This window comes from Mesoplodon mirus (genome assembly GCF_964341445.2).
Source record: "Mesoplodon mirus genome assembly, chromosome: 15".
NCBI lineage: Eukaryota > Metazoa > Chordata > Mammalia > Artiodactyla > Ziphiidae > Mesoplodon > Mesoplodon mirus.
In genome coordinates, this window is record NC_138991.1 from 85,626,670 (window position 1) to 85,650,643 (window position 23,974).

At 60.0% G+C, this 23,974-nt stretch overlaps 2 protein-coding genes across 5 annotated transcripts in view; one reads left to right on the forward strand and one right to left on the reverse strand.

Annotated features, from left to right (window-relative positions):
- The window catches only part of SNX8 (sorting nexin 8), a 40,627-nt gene extending 23,895 nt beyond the window's left edge, over positions 1 to 16,732 (forward strand). Inside the window, exons 3-11 of the mRNA XM_082645305.1 lie at positions 86 to 203; positions 2,016 to 2,137; positions 4,545 to 4,625; positions 5,537 to 5,697; positions 6,328 to 6,460; positions 9,951 to 10,019; positions 10,953 to 11,102; positions 11,388 to 11,537; positions 13,890 to 16,732. Coding sequence (XP_082501431.1) covers positions 86 to 203; positions 2,016 to 2,137; positions 4,545 to 4,625; positions 5,537 to 5,697; positions 6,328 to 6,460; positions 9,951 to 10,019; positions 10,953 to 11,102; positions 11,388 to 11,537; positions 13,890 to 14,000 — 1,095 coding nt within the window. The 3' untranslated portion in view covers positions 14,001 to 16,732. The remainder of the gene's footprint in view (positions 1 to 85; positions 204 to 2,015; positions 2,138 to 4,544; positions 4,626 to 5,536; positions 5,698 to 6,327; positions 6,461 to 9,950; positions 10,020 to 10,952; positions 11,103 to 11,387; positions 11,538 to 13,889) is intronic.
- A 409-nt stretch (positions 16,733 to 17,141) lies between these two features.
- NUDT1 (nudix hydrolase 1) lies at positions 17,142 to 23,952 on the reverse strand. 4 transcript variants are annotated; one of them, XM_082645312.1, is made up of 5 exons: positions 23,884 to 23,918; positions 23,027 to 23,139; positions 22,322 to 22,431; positions 17,724 to 17,869; positions 17,142 to 17,457 (listed from the first exon to the last, which is right to left on the reverse strand). In XM_082645312.1, the coding sequence occupies exons 3-5, from the start codon at positions 22,408 to 22,410 to the stop codon at positions 17,285 to 17,287; spliced, it is 408 nt and encodes a 135-aa protein (XP_082501438.1). In that variant the 5' UTR covers positions 22,411 to 22,431; positions 23,027 to 23,139; positions 23,884 to 23,918; the 3' UTR covers positions 17,142 to 17,284. The 4 variants fall into 4 exon arrangements, with proteins under 4 accessions (XP_082501438.1, XP_082501437.1, XP_082501435.1 ...); XM_082645311.1 differs by lacking the exon at positions 23,027 to 23,139 and having other exon boundaries at positions 23,884 to 23,952; XM_082645309.1 differs by lacking the exon at positions 23,027 to 23,139 and having other exon boundaries at positions 22,322 to 22,487; positions 23,884 to 23,947.
- Positions 23,953 to 23,974: the final 22 nt, after the last annotated feature.

Genomic DNA, 23,974 nt, shown 5'->3' on the forward strand with positions numbered 1-23,974 from the left:
TTCTATTTAGTGGTGGAAGGGAAAGGTAAGGGGAAACTGTGAAGTGTGAGGGTTTCTACTGAGCTCCGAACCTCTTTTCTTGCAGCGCTTCAAGTCCTGCGTGTATCGACGGTACAATGACTTCGTGGTCTTCCACGAGATGCTGCTGCAGAAGTTCCCGTACCGCATGGTGCCGGCCCTCCCGCCCAAGAGGATGCTGGGAGGTAAAGCTGGGTTTGCTGGCGGCCGGGGGGCGTAGGGGGGTGGGGTCCCCCCGCCCTGTGCTGAGGTCCTGGCTCCGTGATGGACGCCCCTCTCCACTCGTGGCCCATCTTCCTCTGGCCCTCTGCCCAGCAGGGGTGGGACGGTAGCAGGGCTGTGGTGCAGCACCAGCCCTTGGGGAATCTGGGCACAGCTGTGGCTTAGAGCCCAGGTCTGGTACGGGACGGTGACATCACCTGGTGCCCTCAGCTACGTGAGCCTCCTGCCTGATAGCTGACACATAGGGAAGTACCCCGTTCTGCAAGGGAGAAGGAGTGTACCCCAGTTCTCCTTCCCAGAGGACAGAGGCCAGGCGTCCGGGGGCTCCTGAGTGGGGGACCAGGAGCGCTGTTTGTTTTGCCGGCGCTAGGAGAGCGGTGGGCACCACCATAGTGTAACGTGCTCTGCGAGAGAACAGAAGTGAACGTCAGCCCAGTGACCTAACCTGCATCTCAAAGGAGATGAAAACAATAGGAGGTGGCTATCTCATCTTCATGCTTCCCCGGCGATTACCTGGGGCTAGGTGAGGGATCACAGGTGTCTCCGTGCCCCCTGCACTGGCCTGTCTGTCCCAGGGTTCCAGAGAGCGGGAGTCAGCTGAGGCCTCCTCTCAGGTCTCACTGATCTTCACCCACAGCCCTTTTCTCAGATTCTAGATGAAACCCGATCCAAAGGCAAGTACCCAAAGCCAGCCATTGATTTCCTGCCGTTTTCCACGTCCTAAAGTGCTGCTTTCACTGGTCACTGACTAGATCAGAACCTGATAATGTCATTTTCTTCTTGCCCCATCTGAGCACGTGGAACAAATACTATCACGTGGAAGGGGAAGGATGCTGAGGGCAGGAGTTGGGAACACTTAGGGAGTAAGGTGGACGCTCAGTGAAATCCAGGCAGCAAGGTTGATTGGGTGTGGGTAGGACTTGGAACCTGGAAACTGTCCTGCAATGCTTGGTCGTGTGACTCAGCCTTAGTGAAAACGTAGCCATCAGCGGACGGGGTCCTGGTGGCCTTGAGGGGGGAGATCCTCTTCCAGCTTTTTTTCAATAATTTAAAAATAATACTTTAAATACCATTTTTATTTGTGGTTGGATTTAAATACTCCCAGTGCATCATTGTACACTTTTACTTTTTTTGCCCTTGGAGTGAAAATACGTAACCCAAACGAAAGCAGTTCACAATTGGAGAGCGAGTAATAAGTGATGTGAACAGGAAAACTGGGTCAAATTAATATATGAGTTTAGGGGCTTCCCTGGTGGCGCAGTGGTTGGGAGTCCGCCTGCCGATGCAGGGGACACGGGTTCGTGCCCCGGTCAGGGAAGATCCCACGTGCTGCGGAGCGGCTGGGCCCGTGAGCCGTGGCCGCTGAGCCTGCGCGTCCGGATCCTGTGCTCCGCAACGGGAGAGGCCACAACAGTGAGAGGCCCGCGTACCGCAAAAAAAAAAAATATGTATATATATATGAGTTTAGGAAAACCCATTTGTTCATAGACAGCAGCATCAGAAAGGGATCACAGTGCGGGATCCAATGCCATCGAGTAAAACCAGCGGGCTGTGTGCTTTTCCTCAGCAGATCCCGGACCGGGTGTGTCCGTAGGCAGCAGGGCACGGAGCTGGGGGTCTGGTGCGCCTTCTGCAGCCTGTGGTCTGTGCCCAGTGCCCCCGACTGGCCCTGTGGCTTGGAGAGCTCTCCGTGTGGGAGGCGTCGGGCACCAAGAGTGAGGTCGCGGGGGCTCGTGCCCCAGGCACTGTGTGGTCACCCCGTGTTCTGTGTCCAGCTGACAGGGAATTCATTGAGGCCCGGAGGAGAGCGCTGAAGCGCTTCATCAACCTGGTGGCCCGGCACCCGCCCTTCTCCGAGGACGTTGTTCTCAAGCTGTTCCTGTCCTTCAGTGGCCCCGTGAGTACCTGCCGCCCAGCTGTCTGCGTGCTGGGGCCTGAGGCTCCCCGGGTCTTACTTTCATTCTTTTTTTTTTTGGCCGTGCCGCGCGGCTTGTGGGATCCTAGTTCCCCGACCAGGGGTCAGACCCAGGCCCACTCAGTCCCACTTATTTTCATTCTTAAATTTGCTTTTGTTTCATCCTCTCCCCTTAATCCCCTTGTTTGTGTGCCATGACAGAATCTATTTACATGGGACAAACACAGATATGACTTATATTCTCCCAAGGTAACAAACAGGTTGAGTATGATTCTAAGGGGCATCCTGGTTCCGACTTCTCAGGGTTTTGTGTGGAAGGGGTGGCTTTTCAGCACAGTCTCTGAGGGTTTGAAGCTGATACACAGGAGCCTCTGTGGTTTGGAGGGTTGACAGACAGCCTAGCGACTCCAGATGTGAATGAGCATTTACTTAAAAAGGAAGGCTGGGGACTTCCCTGGCGGTCCAGTGGGTGAGTCTCCGCCCTTCCACTGCAAGGAGCGCAGGTTCCGTCCCTGGTCGGGGAACCAGGATCCTGTAGGCTGTGCGGTGTGGCCAAAATAAAATAATAAAACAGAAGGAAGGCTGGGTTGGACTCAGTGCTACGGGGAGCGCCCGCTGAGTCTCCCCGGCCGAGCTGCAGGGTGGACGTGTGTCCTGGGAAGTTAGCTCTGTGTGGGCCTTGATTCCGGTGCGACGTTGGAGCGGCAGCATCCTTCTCCAGGCTGCCGTCAGGCCGTCCTGGTCCGTCAGGATGCCAAGGCACAGCCTGACGAGGCACCGCCTGGACAGCCCCGTGCACCCAGGGCTGAGCTCTTCGGAGGCGCAGAGGCTTCCCCAAGGGACCCTCTCCTTGTTGGGGTGGGCGGAGGGGGCTCCAGTGAGGACGCCCCATACGGCCTGCGGTGCGACAGACGTGCCCTCACCGGCTGCGGGAAGATGCGGGCGCAGAGACGCAGAGGTGGATTCCACACAAGCCTGGCCGCCTCCTTTACCTCTCTCTCCCTGGAGGCCAAAGGGGCCTTTGACCCCTAGAGACGCTGTGGCCTTTCCCTCTGCGGTGCCCGGGGGGCCTGTCGGTCTGCCCCTTTTATGGGACCCGTTCCAGACATCCAGGAATGCATGCTGTGGCCTTCTGCCCTTGAGCTGGGAGGGTGGGTCTTTCGAACCCTGGGGCTGGACAGGCTTCTGTAGCACTGGGATCTTTACCACAGCAGAGGGACGTGCTGGGACGAGGGCACCACGCTCAGCTCGAGGCAGAGGGAGGGGGGCGGGAGGGCGAGCTCCTGCGGAAGCCGGGCGGCGTCGGGCTCCAGCGGCCCCGGGCTCCAGCGGCCCCGGCTGCCCTCACACACACGCCTGTCCCTGGGCCTCCCAGCACCATTTGCTTCTTGGTAAAATGAGGGAACTGGGACACATGCTCTTCAGGGCATCTCTGAAATGTGACGATTCCTTCACCCACACACAGCTGCGCGTTAGGGTCTCTGCCTGTATCTTCCGTGGCTCTTTGTGGGGCTCGTCTTAAGGCTCGGCTTTGCCAGGGAGCCTCCCGTCAGAGGGCAGAGCTCAGAGCCGGGGCTCGGGACCCCAGTGCTGCCCTTTCTCTGCCGCCAGCTCTCCCAGGACTCTGGGGGCCCTGACCCCATGGGTCTGATCATAGGAAGGGAGGAGACTTCAGTCCCTGTGTCTGTGCCCCACGTGGGACCTTCCAGCATCTAGTGACTCCGACGTCTGTCCCAAGTACTCATGTCCCTGGTCTGGAGGTGGAGTTTCCGTCTTTCTGGAGAGAGAGCTCCACTCCAGAGCTGGAGTTTGCAGTCCTGTCACAAGGTCGGGCTTTCCTGCCTCTGGAAGACCGACCACCCCAAAGGTTAAGGCCAATGAGAAAAAAATGGAACAGGAGACAGGAAGAGATTACAGAATACTTAACGTTAAAGCAAACACATGGAGGGCTTCCCTGGTGGTGCAGTGGTTACGAATCCGCCTGCCAATGCAGGGGACACGGGTTCAAGCCCTGGCCCGGGAAGATCCCACATGCCGCGGAGCAGGTAAGCCGGAGCGCCACAACTGCTGAGCCTGTGCTCTAGAGCCCGCGAGCCACAACTACTGAGACCACGAGCCACAACTGCTGAAGCCCGTGCACCTAGAGCCCGTGCTCCGCAACAAGAAAAGCCACTGCAATGAGAAGCCCGCGCACCACGACGAAGAGTAGCCCCCGCTCGCTGCAGTTAGAGAAAGCCCGCGTGCAGCAGTGAAGACCCAACGCAGCCCCCCCCCACAAAAAAAAAAAAGGCCAACACGTGGAGACCCTGCTTTCTGGTGGCTCAGTTGGTCTCGTGCTTCTGGTTCTGTGGCTGGTTGAGGGTCAAGTGTTTCTCTCTCGCTTTTGCAGGATGTGCAGAACAAGTTAAAGGAATCCGCTCAGTGTGTGGGAGACGAGTTCATGAACTGTAAGCTGGCTGCTCGGGCCAAGGTACTGTTTTGATTTTGATGATCCCTTCCCCCAGAGCGGTAATCGTGTGAATAGTTAGTGATGTTTGTTTTGCCTCTGCTGTGAGCCAGACGTCGTGCTAAGATGGGTTGCGTGGTTTTCTCCCTTGACCCTTGTTTCAGTTGATCTGAAACCCAGCGGGTGTCGTGCCCGTTTTACAGATGAGGAAACAGAGAGAGAGGCTGACGTTTGCAAGGTCCCAAGCACCTAGGCTGAAGGGCCCAGGTGTGACTGAGCGTCTCCGACCACAGGGCCCACCGGCCCCTCGTGCCATGTCCTCAGGTGTTTTGTGATTCAGATGCATGGATGCTTGGCCATCAGCTTTTTGGATTTCAGGGGATTGATGCATTGGTTTATTTTTAAATTTAGTTAATCTGGTCTCTTTCTCCAAAGGATGAAAGTAGCTATTTGGTAGCTTTGTTTTTGTTATTTCTTCTTAAACTACTTCTCCATACAAAAATACAGACTCTGTTACCTTCATTTTATTTCCTAAGCCTTTTGTTTTCTAAGCATTGTGTAGTTAACATTAGTTAATATTAATAGGTAGTTAATATTGAAGCTGGTGACGAGTTACCCTTCGGGAATAAGTGAGGAAGTACAGAGGCCTGGGCCTCGTGCAGAGTCAGGACCGCAGGGGCATCGTGTCGAGCTCGCAGATCGTACTTTTTGTGGTGTACGTGTAGTGCCGGTTTCTGTGTCTCCTCTGGACAAGAAGAGGGGTCCAGGGCGGGCGCTGGAGAAAGACGTGGGCTCCTGGGCTGGGCGCTGTGTGACCTGGCCTGGGGGTCTGGGCTCATTTACCTGCCCGGTCGACGGAGTTGCCTCCTCTCCCGCTGCTCGTCTTTTCTGGAAGGGTTTCACGTCTGGTGACGCCCAGTCTCCTCCCCCCTCAGGACTTCCTCCCAGCCGACATCCAGACTCAGTTCGCCATCAGCCGGGAGCTGATCCGCAACATCTACAACAGCTTTCACAAGCTCCGCGACAGGGCCGAGCGGATGGTGTCGCGGGCCATCGACAATGCTGCTGACCTCCTCATATTTGGGAGGGAGCTGAGGCAGGTGACCCTGGTGGGCTCCACGAGGTCCGTTTTGCGGGGCGGGGTCTTTATTTAGCCTTTGGTGGCGGGCTTGGAGCAGAAAGCGTGTTTACCGTAATGGCTCTCGTTCTGACTCCTCCTACCCCAGAGGGGAAGGAAAGGGCTGGGGAGACGAGATCGCATTTAGAGGAAAGAAGAGAGGTGGAGAGCGTGGGCAGAGCATCGGGGTTCCCAAACGTAGGGGCTTCCCCCGTTGTCAGGATCAGGCCTGAGACAAGGTTCATCTGATCCGGGAAGGGCCGTGCCGGGCTGGTCACGCTTCCTTTCCTCTGGAGGAGGGGCCGGGCCTTGAGCCAGGACGCTGCCCTCTGCAGTGGTCCCCCGAACTGCGTGCCTCAACCCTGCCGTGCACACGTTCCCTCGGGGGCTCACTGACAGTTGGTTCCAGGTCTTGGTGGATCGAGATCCTACCTTTCTGACAGACTCCTGGGGCTCCTGCTCTTCCAGTAGCAGGGATCTCGGTTGGGAGATGTGCAGGGCGGCCACCTTGGGGTGGTGTGCTGTTGGGCAGAGGGGGGCGTCGGGTGGGCTGCCCGCCCAGCTTCCAGGCCTGAGTGTTTCTACCCCTGTGTGTTTCCTCCTCCTCAGTGCTTTAGGGTCTGACACGACCCCGCTCCCCTCCTGGGCCACTCTGAACAGTAGCACGTGGGGGTCCCTCAAACAGGCGCTGAAAGGCCTGTCCGTTGAATTTGCACTGCTCGCTGACAAGGCCGCACAGCAGGTGAGTGGGTTTGTTCTCCGAGGTGCTTGTTTCGGAGAACGCTCTGTGCCGTGGTGTGCGGGAGCATCTCCTTCTGAGGTGGACGTCACAGTTCTGAGTCTCGAGGGAGTGGGCAGCAGTTCTCAGGTCGGGAGGGCACATCCCCGTCTGTTCCGGGTGGCTGCCTGCGAGTCCTTTACGCTCTTGAGAGGGTTGCTGATGACGCGGACAAATGAGATCTGACCTTGCTGGGATTAGAAGATGTGCTGTGTCCCTGGAGATGTAATCTTGCAGCTTCCCAGGGTGTTCCGGGTGGACCCAGGTTGCTCCCATGGTGCTGGCCACTTGAAAGCTCATCAGAACAGCCAAGCTCCCAGCACCCCCAGAGAATCCCTCTATGTCTCGCCCTAGACGCCCAGTTCACCTCAGGAACTGCTTCTGCTCTGTGGGCAGGTGGTGTTTGTGGAAATCTGCAAAGAGTCTTGTAGTCGTTGGGGGTTAATTTGCAGATACAGTGTTTACCATCAGCGGGAAATGTTCATCTGGGTGCTTTTATGCTATAAAACTGTTACATAATTTTGAGGGTGAGAGTTGGCTTCCTAGTGCTTGGGGAAATGGGCTTTAGGCTGCTGGTAGCTGGTTTTAAATGCATTAAAATGGAGGCCTTGCTACCCAGCTGAGGCTCAAAGCTCCTTAGTAGCAAGTCACGGAACCACAGCAATGGGTGGGTCTGGGGGGTTGTCAGGCTCCAGGTGGGGCGCTCGGGTGCCAGGACAGCTCTAAGTGATGAACAGGGAATCTGACCACATTCCTGCTGTGGAAAGTGCTGGGTGTTCTTCCCCTGTGGTCCCCGTGCCTGAGTGTGTCTTTCAGACACTGAGCGTCGCGTGGAATTGGCACGGGGCCCAGCCCATCTCCAGGTGAGAGGAGCCCACGTTTCCATGGCGGGCGGGGTGGGGTTGGGACCGGGAACGTGGTGTCAGAGGACTGGCTGGGTAGAGAGGCGGGCGAGCTCAGGCAGCCTGCTCTGTGCTGGCCTGTGTCTCGTGCTGGGGCCTCGCTCGCGCTGCTTTTCTCCCTGGGAAGTTTTCTCTGTGATTAGAAACAAGGGAGCTGGCCTAGAGCATTAACAGCTTTTTGTTTAACCCTTGGCCCTGTACTCAGAGCTCAGTTTGTACAGCATACAAATGAAGCTGTTCTGTGGCCGGGACCCAGGCCCTGGGCCCACAGCTCCCTCTTGGACAGGTAACCTGGAGGGGGTGCACAGAGCATGGGGGAGCCCCAACTCGATCATTTCCAGCATCTTTTCTGATTCAGATTTGGATGCTGCTTCTGCCCTGAAGAGGGGAGGCGGGCGTCAGGTTTCTGATGTGGTGCAGTTGGAAGTCCCCCCCGCCTCCGGGGCTCCTCACAGATGCTGCTCTGCAGTGTCATGTCTGCGCGGTGCTGTTGCCTGAACGTCCCTCATTGCTCTTGGTGGTTTCTATGTTGAAGTGAAATCAATACAGTTTTTTTTTTTTTTTTGCGGTACGCGGGCCTCTCACCGCAGCGGCCCCTCCCGTTGCGGAGCACAGGCTCCGGACGCGCAGGCTCAGCGGCCATGGCTCACGGGCCCAGCCGCTCCGCGGCACGTGGGATCCTCCCGGACCGGGGCACGAACCCGCATCCCCTGCATCGGCAGGCGGACTCTCAACCACTGTGCCACCAGGGAAGCCCCCCATCAATACAGTTTTAACACGAAACTGGACCAAATGTCCCGTCAGGACTTTCATCCGTCAGAGCTAGGGTTCCACTTCACTCTTGCTGTGCAAGTGAAGATATCTGAGGGCTAGTTCTAAATTCCGTTTTTATGTATCACGGTTTTATTCTCCCCAGACCTGTTAGGAGACCTGATAACTATGTCCCAGCCAGACAAGCGAGACTCACAGTGGGGCTGTTTCTTCCTCGGTGCCAGGGCGTGTGCTTTCTGTAGAGGCACACGCGCTGGTGGTTTAGGGTCTTGCACAGCATCAGAGCAGAAATGGGACTTGGGAGCAAATGAACACGCAGGAGTCCCCCCCTGCTACACACTCGGGGAGGAACCTCTGTTCTCCTGTGTCCCCTGCCCAGTCAGGAGGGACAGGGCACCTGTGGCCATCTGGTATTTCCCTTTCTGAGTTGAAAAAACCTGCAACATGCCTGTTATTTTCCTGTCACCTTACTGGCTAGAAACTTGACTGTGGGTGCGGGATTGAATGGCTGGGAACCTCTAGGCTCAGCGGGCCCGAGGGCCCAGGGTCCCCTGAGTTGGTGCCGGAGCTTGGGTGGAAGCCCCCGGCTCCCATCCAGCGCTTGTGTCCCCAGCGGCCTTGGACTTCTCTTCGTTTCTTCTGCCTGCTCCCTCCTCATACCAAGTCTGATGTGCGGTTTATGGGGTGAACTTTTCATTCTCTGCCATGGCTGGAGCTCTAGAGGTTTTAGAAGGGGCTTGGTTTCCTGGAGGAGCCGGTGCTGTACTTGGGAGAGGGACTCAGCAAACACCTGGGAGAGGGGCTCAGCAAACACCTGGGAGAGGGGCTCAGCGCACCTGGAAGAGGGACGTGATGCATATTGGTGGCTGAGGGAGGTGAGGGTGCGAGAGCCCCCAGCACATGTGGCTGGGACCACAAAACTAGCATGGGGGGCTCCCTGGAAACCACCGTAGCCTGACCGTTGCTGTGGCGACGGGGGGAGGGTGCGTGGTGGCCTGCAGGTCCATGTTTGCCGTTCCTGGAGCAGGAGGTGGAGAGACCGCGCTTCTCCCTCGTGCTGCCCTCCCTCGTCTCCAGGCACCAACTTGGAGCCGGGAGCAGCCCAGCCCAGGGCTTTGGCACCGACTCCTCCTGCCTGGAGCGGCCCTGAGCATCGGTGCCCGTTGGCCATGTGGATGTGGCTCGTCCGTGCGAGCGGCGCTGGGCTACACGCCTGGCGGGTGCGGTGGGTGACTCCGGGAGCGGGGCTTCACCCTGTCGTTACCAGGACACCCAGTCAGCAAACAGCCCCCTCCCATGACGCCGCGGGGCTCCCCGCATGAACCTTGGTGCAGAGGCGTGTGCGGGGTCCGCCCCCCCCCACGCCCAAATCTTCAGATTCAGTCCCGCAGCTGCAGAACCTCCCCTCGGCCCCTCGCAGGCCGTGCTTCTCTCCCTTTCATTGAAACCGCAGCGATTCCCCTTGTCCCCGGTGCATCCCTCCCACTTGCTCCCCCATTTAAACCCAGCTCCGCTGTCTGCGGGCGGCCAGGCTGCTGGGCGGGTAGAGAGGCGAGCAGGACGCGAGGTGGGCACAGGGCACCCGGCCCTCGTTCTTGTGCACCTGCTGGTTCCGAGGCTTTGGCCTCACGTCGGCGGGCTGTCATGTGGACGGGGCCCCCTGCACAGCTGGTCCACAGTTCTGGGGGCCGAGCTGGCCTAGGCCTGCGGTGGGTGTGCGCCCCTGGCTCTGGGTCCTGTGTGCTCGGTCGGTGTTGGCCCACCTGCCCCGTGTTTTCCAGGGCAAACAGGAGGAGAACGACGTGGTGGAGAAACTGAACCTCTTCCTGGATTTGCTCCAGTCCTATAAAGTGAGTCTCGGCTGCTGCTTGGTCAGAGACAGAACTGTTGAGAAGGCTGCTGTGACCTTTCAAGGGTGTGGCTCTGGGGGACATGGAAAAAGAGCCTGAAGCCAGGGCTGCGGGGTGCGGATGGGCCTCCTGCAGGCTTCCCGGGGGAGGGGGTTGTGCGCCCTGCAGGGTGCTGTGGGCGGGCCTCTGGCTTCCCCGATGTGAGAGTGAGGGGTGCGTGTGCGTGAGTGTGTATGTGTGTGAGTGTGAGTGTGACTGCTATTGCTCTCTATAAACACACGAGGGGCTGGCCAGTGGGAGCCGCCTCTTCTAGGGTGTGGAGGTTCTGGGACGTCAGGCCTCAGCTCGGGGCAGGGGCGGCTTTCCAACCATCGGTGGCGGGATGGATCGCCTGTGAGCCCTGAGGATGCTTTGTGCTGAGCTCAGGGGGGAGCTGGCCCAGCGCTGGTGGGGACGGTTCTAGAAGGGGTTCCTCTACTGGGTGGGATAGCAGCCAGTGGCCTCTGAAGTTGCAGCCCTATGATTCCGTGGCTAGTATTCCCACAGGAATTGTGATCGGGGTTACCTTAGGGCCCCAGGGAAATGCCAGTGCATCGTCCTTTAGGAGACTGATCTTGCTGCTGGAGGGACACTGGCTTTCTAGAAGTTGCTCAGCATTACGTGTGAGGTCCAGGGCTGTCCCCGCTCTGCACTGCTCATTTCCCCGTGGGTTTCTGGCTCTGCTGATTTGCACCGCGACCCCCTCACAGCTCACCCCGGGTGGCTCAGCTGGATGCTCCCTTCCACGAACACCGAGAGTGGAGTGAGCGGGGTGCCTGTGAGCTGTTTCTAAGCAGGAAAAGCCGTCCTCGCCTCCAGGCGTGGAGGCCGCGTGCAGAGGGTGCCGTCTGTGTCTCCCGCCTCCTGGGCTGACGTGCCACCTCCTCCTGGCAGGACCTCTGTGAGCGGCACGAGAAGGGCGTGCTGCACAAGCACCAGCGGGCGCTGCACAAGTACAGCCTGATGAAGAGGCAGATGATGAGCGCCGCCGTGCAAGACCGCGAGCCCGAGTCTGTGGAGCAGCTGGAGTCCCGCATTGTGGAGGTGGGCCGGGCGGCCCGGGCCTGCCTGCGGGGCAGTGGGCGGGCCTTGGGGCACCTTCCCACACCTGCCGCCGGCCCCGGGCCATCCTCCCCGGCTTCCTGTGGTTGGCTCCCTGAGCTGCTGGGATGCTGACGCGCGAGCACCGGCTGACGGAGCCGGTGTGACCGATGCGTTGCACGGAGGGGGGGGCCTGGCCCTGGGCTCAGGAGGGGCGGGGTGTGGGCCCTGGCGCTCCTGCTTCCCCCCGTGTGCCGGGCCAGTTGCAAGGGGCTCTCTGCTCTGCAGCAGGAGAACGTGATCCAGACGATGGAGCTTCGCAACTACTTCTCCCTGTACTGCCTGCACCAGGAGACGCAGCTGGTCCACGTCTACCTGCCCCTTACCTCCCACATCCTTGGGGCCTTCGTCAGCTCCCAGATCCAAGGGCACAAGGAGGTGGGTCCCCCCCCCACCCCTGCCGTCTGGGCCAGCGCCCTTCTTCCTGCAGCAGCCCCGCGGCTGACCTTGAAGAGTTACTTGGGAAGTGAGTGCAGCGGGGGAGCTAGGACTTGGAACCGTTCCCGTGCGAATCTGCTCGTCCCATTGTAGCCGATGATGCTCCCGACGTTGTCCTTGTGGCTCTCGGGGGGCCGGGTGGTGGGAGAGCAGAGCAGGACCGTCAAGGAGGAATTTCTTCGCTTCTGGCCGAGTTCCAGACAGAGGTCAGAGGCGAAGCACATGGAATCCCCAGGAATGAGAGCAGACAGCGGGTGTCAGTGCAAGGAGGTGCAGGGGGACCGCAGATGGGGTGTTTCTCTGAAGACCCTGCTGAGCCCTTGAGAAGCGCCGTGACGGGCCGGGGACCCTGCGGACCGCGCCGACAGCCTGTGTCAGCCACATAGCGCTAGCTTGGTTTTTGGCTCTTTGCCCGCTGCCCCCAGGTACAGTGTGGGATGTGTGTGCGGCCAGGGCTGAAGGGACGCTTGGAAGGTCCCTGCCCGGTTCTGCGTTTGCTGGCCTTCTAGTAGCCGACGCCCTCCTTCTCCCTGACGCCCTCCACCCTGGGCTCCTTCTCGGCTCTGGGGGCGCCGGCACCTCCTGTGAGGGACACACCTGCCGGGTGCCGTGTCTAGCTCTTGGATACGCAGGCGGGGGGCGGGGAGGTAGTGTAGGCTCAGACTCTCTGAACCTCACATCCTAGCTGTCTCAGCTTCCAGGTCTGCACCAGTCCTGAGCTCTGAACGGCCTTGGCTGGGTTGTTTAACCTCTGCGCCAGTTTCCCTACCTGAAAAGTGGCGTAGAATATAACCCTTACAGCCTTCCGAGACCAGCTCGGGGATTTGGTGGAAATGGGCCGCTTGGTCGTTGTTCCGTGCCAGGTCCTGTGGCCGTGCTGGGTACACACCTGCCCCGCAGCCATCCCTGACACCAAAGGAGTGGGAGATCCCAACAGGTCGGCCAGCTGGAGGGCACGGGTCCCACGCGGGGCCCCGGGGGTGGGCCGGGGTGCAGTCTGGGAAGCTGGCGACCCTGCCCGGAGGGCCAGGGAGGCTTTTGTGAGCAGCCCGTGGAGGGAGCTCAGACCTGTAGTTCGGAAAGGTGCCGGGTGGCAGCTGGGTGTGTGGATTCATGGGTAGAAGACACGAGATGGTGCATCCAGGCGGGAGGTGGCTGGGCCAGAGCCGTCTGGAGGGTGTGGTCAGCGTGTGGGTTAGTGTACACATCCCTCTCAGACTTGCTTTCAGAACCGCTGGGCCCAGGACTCAAGGGTCTGTGCTTTCAGTGGGAGGCCAGGGGAGTCGGGCACGAGTGAGAAATGTTGCCCGTCTGAGACAGAAGTTCCTTGACTTTCTCTCAGTGCCTCGGTGACTTTTCACAGCAGCCCGAGGCCGAAGTACCTTTTTAATGGTTCTGTTTCTTACGTTGCTGGCTCCAGACAGCGTCAGGGCAGTGGTCCACGTAGGCTGTGACAAATGCTGAGTTTCCCTTGAGCGTTTCTCATAGTTCGTGGTGCCCCTGGAATTCGCTGGGGTGCCCAGGGTGCCCTCGGGCACAGGTGTGGGAACTGCAGGTGTGGCCAAGGCAGCAGCAACGCTGGGGGAGGTAGGGCTGTACGCTGGTGACCCTCAAGGGCAGGTCCGGGCGGCCGGTGGGGACGTTTCCTGACGCGATCCTGGATTTCTCCGCTGTGGGTGGCCCGTGAGTGCCCCGGTCTCGAAACGTGGGGACTAGGCTCTGCTCCAGCCGCGTGTTCCCAGGGCCACGCTGCTTCCTGTTGTGATGCGAGCCCCGCTGCCCCAGTGCTGGTCTCGGACACGGGCCTCGCTGCTCAGCCTGCTTCCGCGCAGACGCCTGGGGCCGGGAGCTGTGGTGGCGGTTGCCCTGCTCTCGCTTTGCCCGTGTCTGTGTCCCTCTGGTGGACGTTGTCTTGGCCTCTGAGCCGCCCAGAAGGCCGGCACCTGCAGACCTATCAGAGGGAGCAACCCAGTGATGATGTTTCTTACGTCGAGCAGACCTGTGCCTTTCTGTCCCCGTGCAAGGGCGGTGGCACCGGCCACCGTGACCTCTGGTTACAGGTCGCCCTTACCTGGGCTGGTCTGTGGAGGGGTCTTCGGAGCGCTGGGCCGCGATGCGGGTGGGCAGGCCGGCCCGCCCCCAGTCTGGGAGCTCTGGGGGAGGCGACACGTGCGCTGGCCTGGCTGCCCGGGCGTCTCCTCTCTCCGTGGGCGTTCTGGGAGGAGGCAGCTGGCGCGTCAGGCTGCGGGCAGCCGCCATCTCCTCACCCCGCCCTGCCCCTTCCTCCTCCAGATGAGCAAGGTGTGGAACGACCTGCAGCCCAAGCTACAGTGCCTCTTCGCTGGACCGCACGGCGCCCCAAGCCCATCGAGGTCCCCGCACGACGGCCCGTCTCCTCACTAGTGCCGGGAGGACGTGGGCGGCAGCTCCGGCGCCCTCACTAAAACTTCTTTCCAAATGGTGTGTTCCTGTTTAATTCCCTTCACGTGGTGGCTGCCCCGACCCCGAGGGGGCCCAGCGTTGGGCTGCAGCCCCTTGTGGAAGCGCTGATGCCCGGGCAGGGTGGGGCCAGGTCCCGGTGGCCGTGGTTCCCCTCCCCTCGCGGGGAGCAAGGCCGAGGACACGTGCTAGGCCGCCGGGCGTCCACAGAAGCTGCGGCCACACGGGGTCTGTCCCGGTTGCCCTCGACCCTGCCCGGCCCTCCCGACGCGCACCGTGGCCCGTCAGTCTGGTGGCGACAGTGTTGAGAGTCCCTGGACTGGTTCTCTGCCAGGACCCACAGAGGGCGAGGCGGCAGGGATGGCTTGCACACGGCAGACCGTGCAGGGGGGCGTGTGCCTGGGCCCGCGTGCTACAACAGTCGGGAGGGTTCTGGAATAGCTGAGCGGAGAGACGGGGGCAGGACCGTCCCTGCGGCCGGCGTGCTGCCGTCGGACGGCGGTGGCCGTGTCCGACACGGAACTGGCCGGCGAGACCTTCCGCTGCGGCCCGCAGACAGCCCTGGCCGTGCGAGTGGGGGCCCGTGGGTCCCTGGGCCCAAACTGTGAATGAGCCCTGGCGGCCCTGGTGTCTGTGTCCCTCCCTCCACGGCACGCACACGTGTGCACGCTCACACCGTGACCCTGTCGTGTGCCCGGTGGTCTGAGGTGTGGAGGACAAAGCGGGGACCGAAGCGTCTGGAGGTCTGTGAGCCGACGCTTCCGCCGTCTGTCCAGGTGCAGGCGGCTGCCTGTCTGTTCTTGGGAGGCCACACCGTGAACGTCGAGGCTGGCAGGGCAGTGGGCTCTGCGGGGGGATCTGTGTCGCTCTGGTAACCCTCTGTTATACCAACTTCGCTTATTCGGGGCAGCAGGAACCCTCCTTCCAGCCTCCCTGCCACACTTGCCGGCCCAGAGCCTGCTCCGAGGGGGCGGCCGTCTGGAGCCGTGTGGGCTTACGTCCGCCTGGGGCCTGGGTGTGTCCTGCCCTGAATCCCTGTTGTGTAAGTGTCCCCCGTCCTTCACGGTTCTCACCGGCTTGGGAGGGCGTTGGAAGAGGTCGACTGCACCGGAGGGTCTCTCAGATCCCTGCCTTCCTGCAACACGTGCCTGGTTCTGGGGTTTGCCCTCGGTGTGAGGCACGCACGTGGGACCCAGAGGCTCTGGGTGGCAGGCAGGCTTCCCTGGTGAGCTGACACATGCCACAGTCTAGGGCAAAGTGAGTGTGCCCACCGGGGCCTGGGCTCACCCACACGTGGATTCTGCCTGTGCCAGCAAAGCCACAGGCGTGCGGGGAGGCCAGCTATACCCCACCCCGCTGGAGCCCCACGGCAGCCAATGTGTGCCTTCCTGTGCCGGGCTGGCCAGTCTCCTGGAGGATGAGGGGAGGGGTGGTGTGCCCCCGGAGCCTGGCCAACGGGCCGTCTGTGCCATTTGACCCTTTCTGGGCTGTTTCTGCGTTTTGATCCCTCTGTGTAGAAACGGGTTCCCAACCACTTTGAGTGGCTCTGTGCCGCCCTGCAGGCTGGTCCCCGGGTGCTGTGTACACTTGAACCGCAGAGCGTGACCACAGGCCTCTGCTGTCCTGGCCCCGCGGCGGTGGCTGCTCACCCCCGAGGTCTGTCTGGGTGGAGGGACATGAGGCCATGGGACAGCGGAGGGCGGGGGAGACGCCCTGGCCGCGTGGTGGGTGGTGGTGCAGCGGCACGGAGGGTGGGGAGCATCTTCCCGGTCAGGTTGAGGCTTGCCCTCCCCACACGGGTCACCAGGGAGAGCTCTGACACCAAAGACATCAGATGCACTTTCCAGGAGAGAACCCTCCGGGACTGGCGCCCGCGTGGAAACCAGAAGCACGTTCTTGGTTGGAGGCCTGGCCTCGCTCTTCCTGAGAGGCTCACCTGCAGGGCACTTTCTGGTCCACCCGCGCCCCCCACCCCAGGTGCTGGAAAGGGGTCAGCGGGAAGATGCTGGAGTGACCGTGTCCCCCTCGTGTGGCAGCTGGGGGCGCAGAGGCACCTTTTCCACAAAGCTCCCCGTCCGCCCTCCACCCGGGCTGCCGCTGGGTTCCCAGGCTCGGCGGGCAGGGTTTTCTGCTGTGTTTGCTCGGGGAGGGGGAGGAGAGGCTGCTCCAGCTCCAAGGTGGGCCCCGCACACCTCTGCGTCCAAGCTTTCCTCACGCCCGGGAGAGCCCGGCCACAGCCCCGTGAAAGGACGTCCGGTTCCGTTTTCCCGATAGGAGCCCTTCGGCCGCTCCCGTCCCGTTAGGGCTGAGTGCGGCTCACCACTGCCTTAGCCTGGCCCAAGGCGTGTGCCTTCAGGCCACGTCCCTCCAGCTTGTGTCCAGGTGACTCGGTGGTGACCCACAGCGACGTTCCAGTCAGTGGGCGAAGACGCAGAGTGGGGAGGAGGGGGGACGTGGCCAAGGCAGGCTGCCCTGGGGACGCGGGGCTCGGGCTGCCGGAGGTCAGGACGGTTCTGTATCTGAGGCCTTTCCTCTTGCTTTGCGTTGAGTCTGGTTATGTATGAAGCACTTTATACGGCTGCAGGGATCAATGACCATCACACCCAGTTAACTGGAATTGTTTACAAATGAGCTACATTCCGAGATTTTTATCACTGAACTTACATGAACAACAATCATTAAATGTGTTTATAAAAGTTGGGTCAAGTTGTGAAGTTTTTGTGTGAGTGGTTGGTACCCCCGCCCCCTCCCCAGGGTCAGAAACCAGGACAAGAGCAGCCTGTCTTGGGGGAGGGAGGGCGACCAGGTGATGGTACATTAGATGGGGGTTGGAGCCCTGGGCCCTGACCGCGCCTCTGTTTCCCCGTAAGGGGGTGGGTGAGAGGAGGACACGGCCTCTAGCCCACCCCCGGGATCCCGCGGCCCCGCGCACACCTACGCTGGGCCTCCCTCACCAGTTCTCCCCCGTGGGACGTCCGAAAAGCTGTCCCCTCCCCTTTTGCGCCTGTGTCTCTTTCCCCCACCTCTGTCCGGTGGTGCAGGTCACAGCCAGGTACATCTGGCGGCTCCCTGAGGATGGGACTTCGTGAGGCCCAGTGAGAAATGTTGAAAAGGTAAAAGAGGTTTATTTTCCTTTCCATCCAATCATGCGCCAGACAGACTGGAGGCCCGGCCAGTGTGCTGAGCCTGGAGCCACAGCGTGGCTGGGCAGGGACTCTCACGGCCCGAGGGACGAGTTCAGCTCTGTCCTAGACTGTGTCCACCTCGCGAAGCTTGTAGTCCAGGATGGTGTCGTGACCCTGGAACTTGAAGTAGCCGTGGAACTTCTTCTTCTGAAGCAGGAGGGGAAACCAGTAGCTGTCATCGGGCCACATGTCAGCAAAGGGGATCTGGTCCAGCTGGAACCACTGGGGGCGCATTTCTGAGTCAGTGAAAAGGAACGGTCATCGATGTTCAATCCAGACTTTAAACTGACTTTTTGTGAGGAATTACTGAGTTACTCTGTGAGGAACTTGACATACTTTTGTATTTAACCCTTGTGACTGCATCCCTTACCTTACAGAAGAGTAGGGAGGCTCCGGCGCTGCTGTGTGTCGGCACCTGCCCCTGGGGGAGGGGAGGGCTGCCGTGCCGCTCGTCACCTGCCTCCCTCTCACCCGCCGTGAAGGGATGAGCCCTGAGACTCACCGTCGCTCTCCACTGGTGTCCCGTGGACACTGTCTGTGCAGAAGATGTGCACGTCCATCAGCTCGGGGTTGCCCACGAACTCAAACACGATCTGGCCCACCTTCTGCAGCACGTCCACGGTCAGACCGCTCTCTTCCTGCAGCTCCCTGTGGGCAGAGGCAGATGGATGCACCCGGACAGAAGGTGACAGTTGACGCGAGGCGCCCACGCCCTGCAGCACCCGCGAGTGGTGCCGGGAGGATGGAGGGGCGGAGCGTGTGCATGTGGCCAAGGGCTCGGGTCCGGGCACCGCTGTTCAGGGGCAGCCAGACCTCCATAATCGAGCACGCTGGGCGCACCACGCGGCAGGTCAGGCCTGGCCCAGCTCAGCTGCTTGGAGGTCCCACGGGAGGCCCTGCCTGTCCTGCTCGGCTCTCCCTGGGGCCGTCAGGTGTGCGTGGCGCTCTGCAGGCTGCAGCCCCCAGAACCCGGCCCTGAGCCCAAGTCCTCCTGCCCAGAGAGTTCTGCCCTGTCCTGTCCCTGCTCAGAGCTCAGGGTCAGACTGCAGGTTTCTACTGTCTCTTCCCCAGAGAAGGGGCTGTTTTAACTCGTCTCGCTGTGTCCCTCCTTCTCAGGACCCCTTCCCTCAGCTCAACCACCTGTGCTTGTAGGAAGGGGTCAGGGGGCTGATCTCCCCACCTGAGTGCACAAGTGCCGGGCGATTCACGAGGAGAACCGGGACTCCCCCCCCCCCCCACATTTAACAATGCTTTCCCAAGCTCCGTGTTCATTGTAGACAATCTAGCAAACACACAGGGAGTCCTCACCCAGCAAGAGCCCTTGCTGCCACTGCAGTTCCCCCTTTGGGTCTTTCTCCTTTGTGCCTCCCTTTTAAGAACTGCAAACATGCCGCCCGTACCTTGTACCTGTGCTTTTCACACAACACTGCAGAGCCACGTTCTACGCTTCAAGGAATTCAACCAGCTTCTCGGCTGTTGTGTATCATAGAATAAAAGTCCCACGTCGCTCATCACGAAACCCGACGGTACACACCGTCTGCCACCAGCCTTTCAACCCACCGGCTTCCCCGCCGCTGTCGTCCTGCGTCTCGTTCCATCCTTGGCAAGCGCTTTCTGGATGCTCTGCTGTGCTCGGGACTCTGGGGACCCCACGAGCCCTGCACCCGTGAAGCTCAGCACCTGTGTCTCCTGCTAGAGTCTCGCTTCCCCACTGCCCTGCATTTATTTTTGTTGCTGTAAAAACATTCTAATTATACCTATTTAGAGTGGTAGGTTAAAAAAAGGTCCTTTTAAGCTTTGATCTCTGAGTTATGTTAGGAACACAATGCGTAATTACTTCCTGTTGCCTGTAATGAGGACTCGGGGAAACCAGCGTTTGTTAAACACGTGTGTTGGGTTAAACGGTCTTATTTAAATGGACGCCTTATTGAGCTTGGAATCTGCCCTAACCTTCCTGTGAGGCCCAGAGAGGAACTGTATCCATTTGCTGCCATTCAGATGCAGCCCAGGTGATGCTCTGGAAGCTGGAATTTATTCACTGAGATGGTTAATTAAAATTAGACACGACCTAAAAAAATGAACGTGTGTTTTCACTTGCAGGGGTGGAAATGGCTCCCCAATTAAATGTTAACAGAAGACTTCCGTAGGGCCCGCCCCTACCTCCGGCAGCAGGCTGGCGAGCTCGTTTTTAAAAACGTCACCTACTGATTTAATATTGTGACTAATTTTGGCTCATCTTCCCCGAGTCCACGGCAGTGTATGAAATATCAATAATGTCATCGCAGGCAGAGCTGAGCTTGTTTCGGGCCGGGATAACCAGGCAGCCAGGGGTGACACTGATCCAGTTTTGCTGACGTGTCTGATTCATCTCTGGGATGTTCCCCACACGGCGGGGGGCATGGGGGCCCTGCGGTCCAGAGCCCGCCGGCCGCACGGCCTTCCAGAGTTCTCTAATACGGTGCTGTGTGTCCTCACCGCTGCTCTGCGGGTGCTGGTCAGAAAGGTGGGCGTGCTCCACACCCGAAGCTGAAACCTGGCTGTGAGGCACCCTGGATCCCCAGGTGCCTGCAACTCCCTGCAACCACCCAGGAGGAAGATGCATCTTCCTTGGTGCTCAGATGGCTTCCCCCCAAGGACATCCAGCATGGAGGAAGGGACAACCAGTCTCACAGCCACCTGAGTCTGCTGGCACGTTAACCCAGCTGTTGAAGTGGGGCCCACCCTGGGACCCCAAAGCGCAGCGCACCAGATACCCCCAAGGCTACCGTGACCTCGCTCGTCAGGGCACGACAGCCAGGGCCTGGGGCCTAAGGAGCAGCCCCACACACATGCACAGAAAGAGGCCAGAGCTGCCCTAGGGGCCTGGGGCCGACGGCTGAGTCATCCCCAAAGTGGGCGAAGCCCTGTTGCTTAGAACCTGCCACCTGTCCCGACCCCCCCATGCAGGGGCCCAACAGTCCTTTGTCAGGGTGGTCCTGACACTTGGCTCCATCCTACACCCAGGCTGGAACCCTGGGGAGAGGACACGGGGCTCCTGGAGAGAGCTGCCCAGAGCTGACCCACAGGCCCTGGGCGCCAGCGTGGTGCCATGCAGTCACAGGCAGACTGGTCTACATCAGGCGGGCGGTGTGGGCCCTGGATGGTGCACTTCTGGCCTCAGTGTCAGGGTAAGGCCAACCCTGCCTTAAGGAAGGGCCCCCGGGCAGAGCATGGAGACCACTAGTGCCCGGTGGCTGTGGAGAGGATGTCCCCCAGTGGGGCACGCTGCCTGCAGGGGCTGAGTATGCCCTCCAGGACACCCGGCTATCAAAACAGAGCTCAGGGCGGCCTGGGAGGAAGCGCCCTCCACAGCCCCACCTGCTGGACGAGGCCTCCAAAGGGCAAAAGATCACGAGGCTCTAAGAGGGTAACTGAAACCTTGACAATAAAGCAGTCAGTAAGCCTGAACGACAACAGAAAGTCATCGATTTCAGGACGGTTCTGTGATCTGTGGTGAGGTCGGCACAGAGGAGTGAGGTCGGGGGTCACAGGGCCACCGCTCCAGTGCCTTCTGGTCGTCCAGCGAGTGTCTGGAGGGCAGACTGCAGGGCCCAGCACGGAGTCTGCTCGGCTGAACCGAGTTTAATGCCAGTGGCCCACAGAGGCTGAGCAGGTGGTTCAATTTCATTAGTCACTGGGGCGAACAAAGGAAAACCGCCACAAGGTATCACCACACCTGCCGGGATGGCTAAGATGAAAAGGACAGAAGGTGCCAGGTGTCGCTGAGGATTTGGAGGAAGCGGATCTCATACACTGCTGGCGGGAGTTTAACTGAGCACAGCTGTTTGGCAGCACGTGCTAAGGCCGAACACCTCGAATTCTCGAGGGGAGCATCCACCGGAAAGACCACATAGGACCGTCCACAGCTACATCGCTTGCAACTCCAACCCGGAAACGGCCCCAAAGCCCACGCCCGGGATGAGCAGGCTGCAGTGTGTTCATAAACCGGACTGGACCACTGGCACGTGCAGTCATCACACCAGGAAGAAGCCACAGCTGCGAGGCTCTTTCTACAGGGTATTTCTGAATGGGCCAATCCATCAACTGTGACAGAAGTCAGGGTGAAGGCTGTCGGGCAGGGTCCACCCTCCAGTCCCATTTCTTGATCTACGTGCTGGTTAAATGATGGACCCATTTCTTAAAAACTCCCTGATGAAGACTGGCGTTTTCCTACATGCACTTTATACTTCAATACAAACGTGACTTACAAAAGGTCTTCAGTCCTGGCCTCACGACGGACAGAGGGCGTAATTCAGTGTGATCAGAAAGGTGGCGGCTCTGTGAAGGAAGTCCAGAGGTCTACGGAGAAGAGCTGGGGGAGGGGCACCTTCTCCGATGGGAAGGCCGAGGAGGGGTCAGCCAGAGGAGGAGCCAGGAAGAGTGAGTGGGCGACGACAGCTTGGGGGGTCCGGGGGGGGGCAGGGATGGGAGCGAGGAGGAGAGGCCAGACCGTGTGGGGCTCAGTGGATGACACAGGAGGTTGGATTTATCCACACAAGCCTGCGAGGCGCAGGAAGGCAAGGGGGCTGCGGTCTGGAGGCCTGTGTGATCTCGGGCACACTGCTCAACCTCTCTGGGCCTCAGTTCTTCCCATGTGAAAGTGGGTGTGTCAAGGAAGAACTGAGACGGTGTGCGGAAGCTCCCAGACACGCTCGTCACCAGGTTCTCTGAACAAAGGAAGGAGCCCAGTGACTGGCCAGTCCCTTGGCTAGAAAGAGGAAGCCAGTATTCTTCTACCCAAGCCACTGCACAGCAGCTTCCCAAGTATGTCCTACAAACCACGACTGCAGAGCAGCAGCTAATGTGTACTGAGCACGGACCACGTGCCAGGCCTCGTTCAGTCCCTTCTGTTAATTTTCTCACTTAATCTCCACAACAGTCCTAAGAGGTAGGTACTGTTATTATCCCCACTTTGCAAATGAAGAAACCGAGGCTCAAGGATTCAGTCTGGGCTCCAGGTCACGTGGCTCTAAGTGGTCCAATCAGGGGCCTGGCTCTACAGCCCGAATCCTTGTCGCCTGCGGAAGCTGGTTCTGCGGTCAGGCCTGCCCCTCCCCTCACCTCTTGGCTCCATCCTCGATGGTCTCTCCTTCTTGAACTTTGCCTCCGAAGCCGTTCCACCGGCCGGCCCCGAAGCCTCGTTTCTTCATGCCCAGGAGGACTTGCTGAGGCTGCAGAACGAGTACCAAGGTGTAGAGCCTCGAGGCACGCATGGTGCCCTTGGGTTCTGCAGGGAGGGCAAGGGGTTGGGTCAGCTTGACCTGGCTGTGGACGGAAGCGTGGTATTGAGGTGGCCAGGGGCCGGGGGGGCAGGAAATGTGCTCTGCAAGGCAGGGAGAGGCAACGTCCCAGCTCTGCCACAGGTAGCAGGTTTTCTGGGGTAGAGAGAGGCCTGGCCACCAGAACCCAGGGGCATCAGTGCCCAGGCCCTTTTGCTTACTGGGCTGATGCAGCAGGTCAGATGATGGCCCATCCCTTCCCCTCCCCACTCCTTGGCACAGGGCTGTTCCTGCTCCTGTGTCCAGGCCCTGAGCCCACTGGGCACCAAGAGAACCATGCAATTTACCCAGCGGTTCTTGGGTCTGGCTTTTGGCCTTGGCCTTTTCATTATGGGGCCTTCTTTTGGCCTACTGTGTTCTGGTTTCTGCCTCTCTACAAAAGCAGACACCCAGATTCCCAAGAAACGCATGGCTCCTGACAGCGGAGAGTCCACCCAGCGAGGCCTGGCTAGTCCCCACTCCTGACAGGTTTTCACACTCTGCTCACAACTGTTGCTGTCTGGGACCTGGTGCTGGAGCCCAAGGGCCTCTCCTGCTCGAATGGTTTGTGTGGTCCAGAGAAAGACTCGGAGGGTGACGTCGGTCACTGCTGGAGAAATGCTGCAAGAGCAGGACCAAGTTAGCTGTCGATCCATCCCCACCCCAGTCTGGGGCCCACACTGGGCGAGATGCAGGATTCAGGACCAGCGATCCTCCTGGGAAGTGACGGTGTCTGAGAACAGGGCCGTAGGCCTGGGTCCTGGTGCTGGCGGTAGGTCAGGCAGGAGAGGTGGGTCTCTGTGGGCCAGCCTCCCTTTAGTCTGCGGACTCCGTCACGTCCTCGACCTGTTTGCGTCCCAAGGCCCGGGGGACGCTGCTAGATCTGTCAGCTGTCAGTGATTAGGCACTGATCATATACTTCCGCCAAATTACCCCCTTAACAGACCCAACAACTCTGTGAGCTGACACTGAACCTTTTCCATTTTCAGCCAAGGAAACTGAAGCTCAGAGAGGCTACGTTTGACCCCCAAATCAAACACCGGAGCCGGTACCCAAACCTGCGTCTACCGCATGTTGAAGTCTAGTTGGCTACAGCTCTTGGTTCTGCCGTCAGACAGGTCCCCAGAGAGCCCGCCTGAAGTCAGGGGTCGGGCAGTGCCCCGTGTCAGCCGGGTGGCCTCTCAGCGGGGTCGCCTGTACACCGAGGCCCGCGACTAGGGTTTATAGACAACGCACAGTCGAGCGCCAGGCTCGGACTCCCGTGTCTGGGGCCTTGTCCGTGCAGGGTCTCCAGCCGCCCCCGCCCACCGGGCGCTGCCTGGCAGGTCGCAGGCCCGTCTCCCGTGGCGGCGCTCCCGGACTCACCCTCACCCGAACTCACTCGCTCCCGGGCTCTGCACGCGCCTTTCCCACCCGCGCGCCGCTTCCGGGGGCGTGGCCTCTGGCCGGAAGCGAG

Excerpts from the sequence above, each read along its gene's own strand:
- NUDT1 (XM_082645309.1), bottom strand. The coding sequence starts at position 22,473 with ATGCGTGCCTCGAGGCTCTACACCTTGGTACTCGTTCTGCAGCCTCAG. Across the intron at positions 17,870-22,321 it reads ATCGAGGATGGAGCCAAGAG|GGAGCTGCAGGAAGAGAGCG; the intron begins GTGAGGGGAGGG and ends CTCTGCCCACAG. Across the intron at positions 17,458-17,723 it reads GACACCAGTGGAGAGCGACG|AAATGCGCCCCCAGTGGTTC; the intron begins GTGAGTCTCAGG and ends TCACTGACTCAG.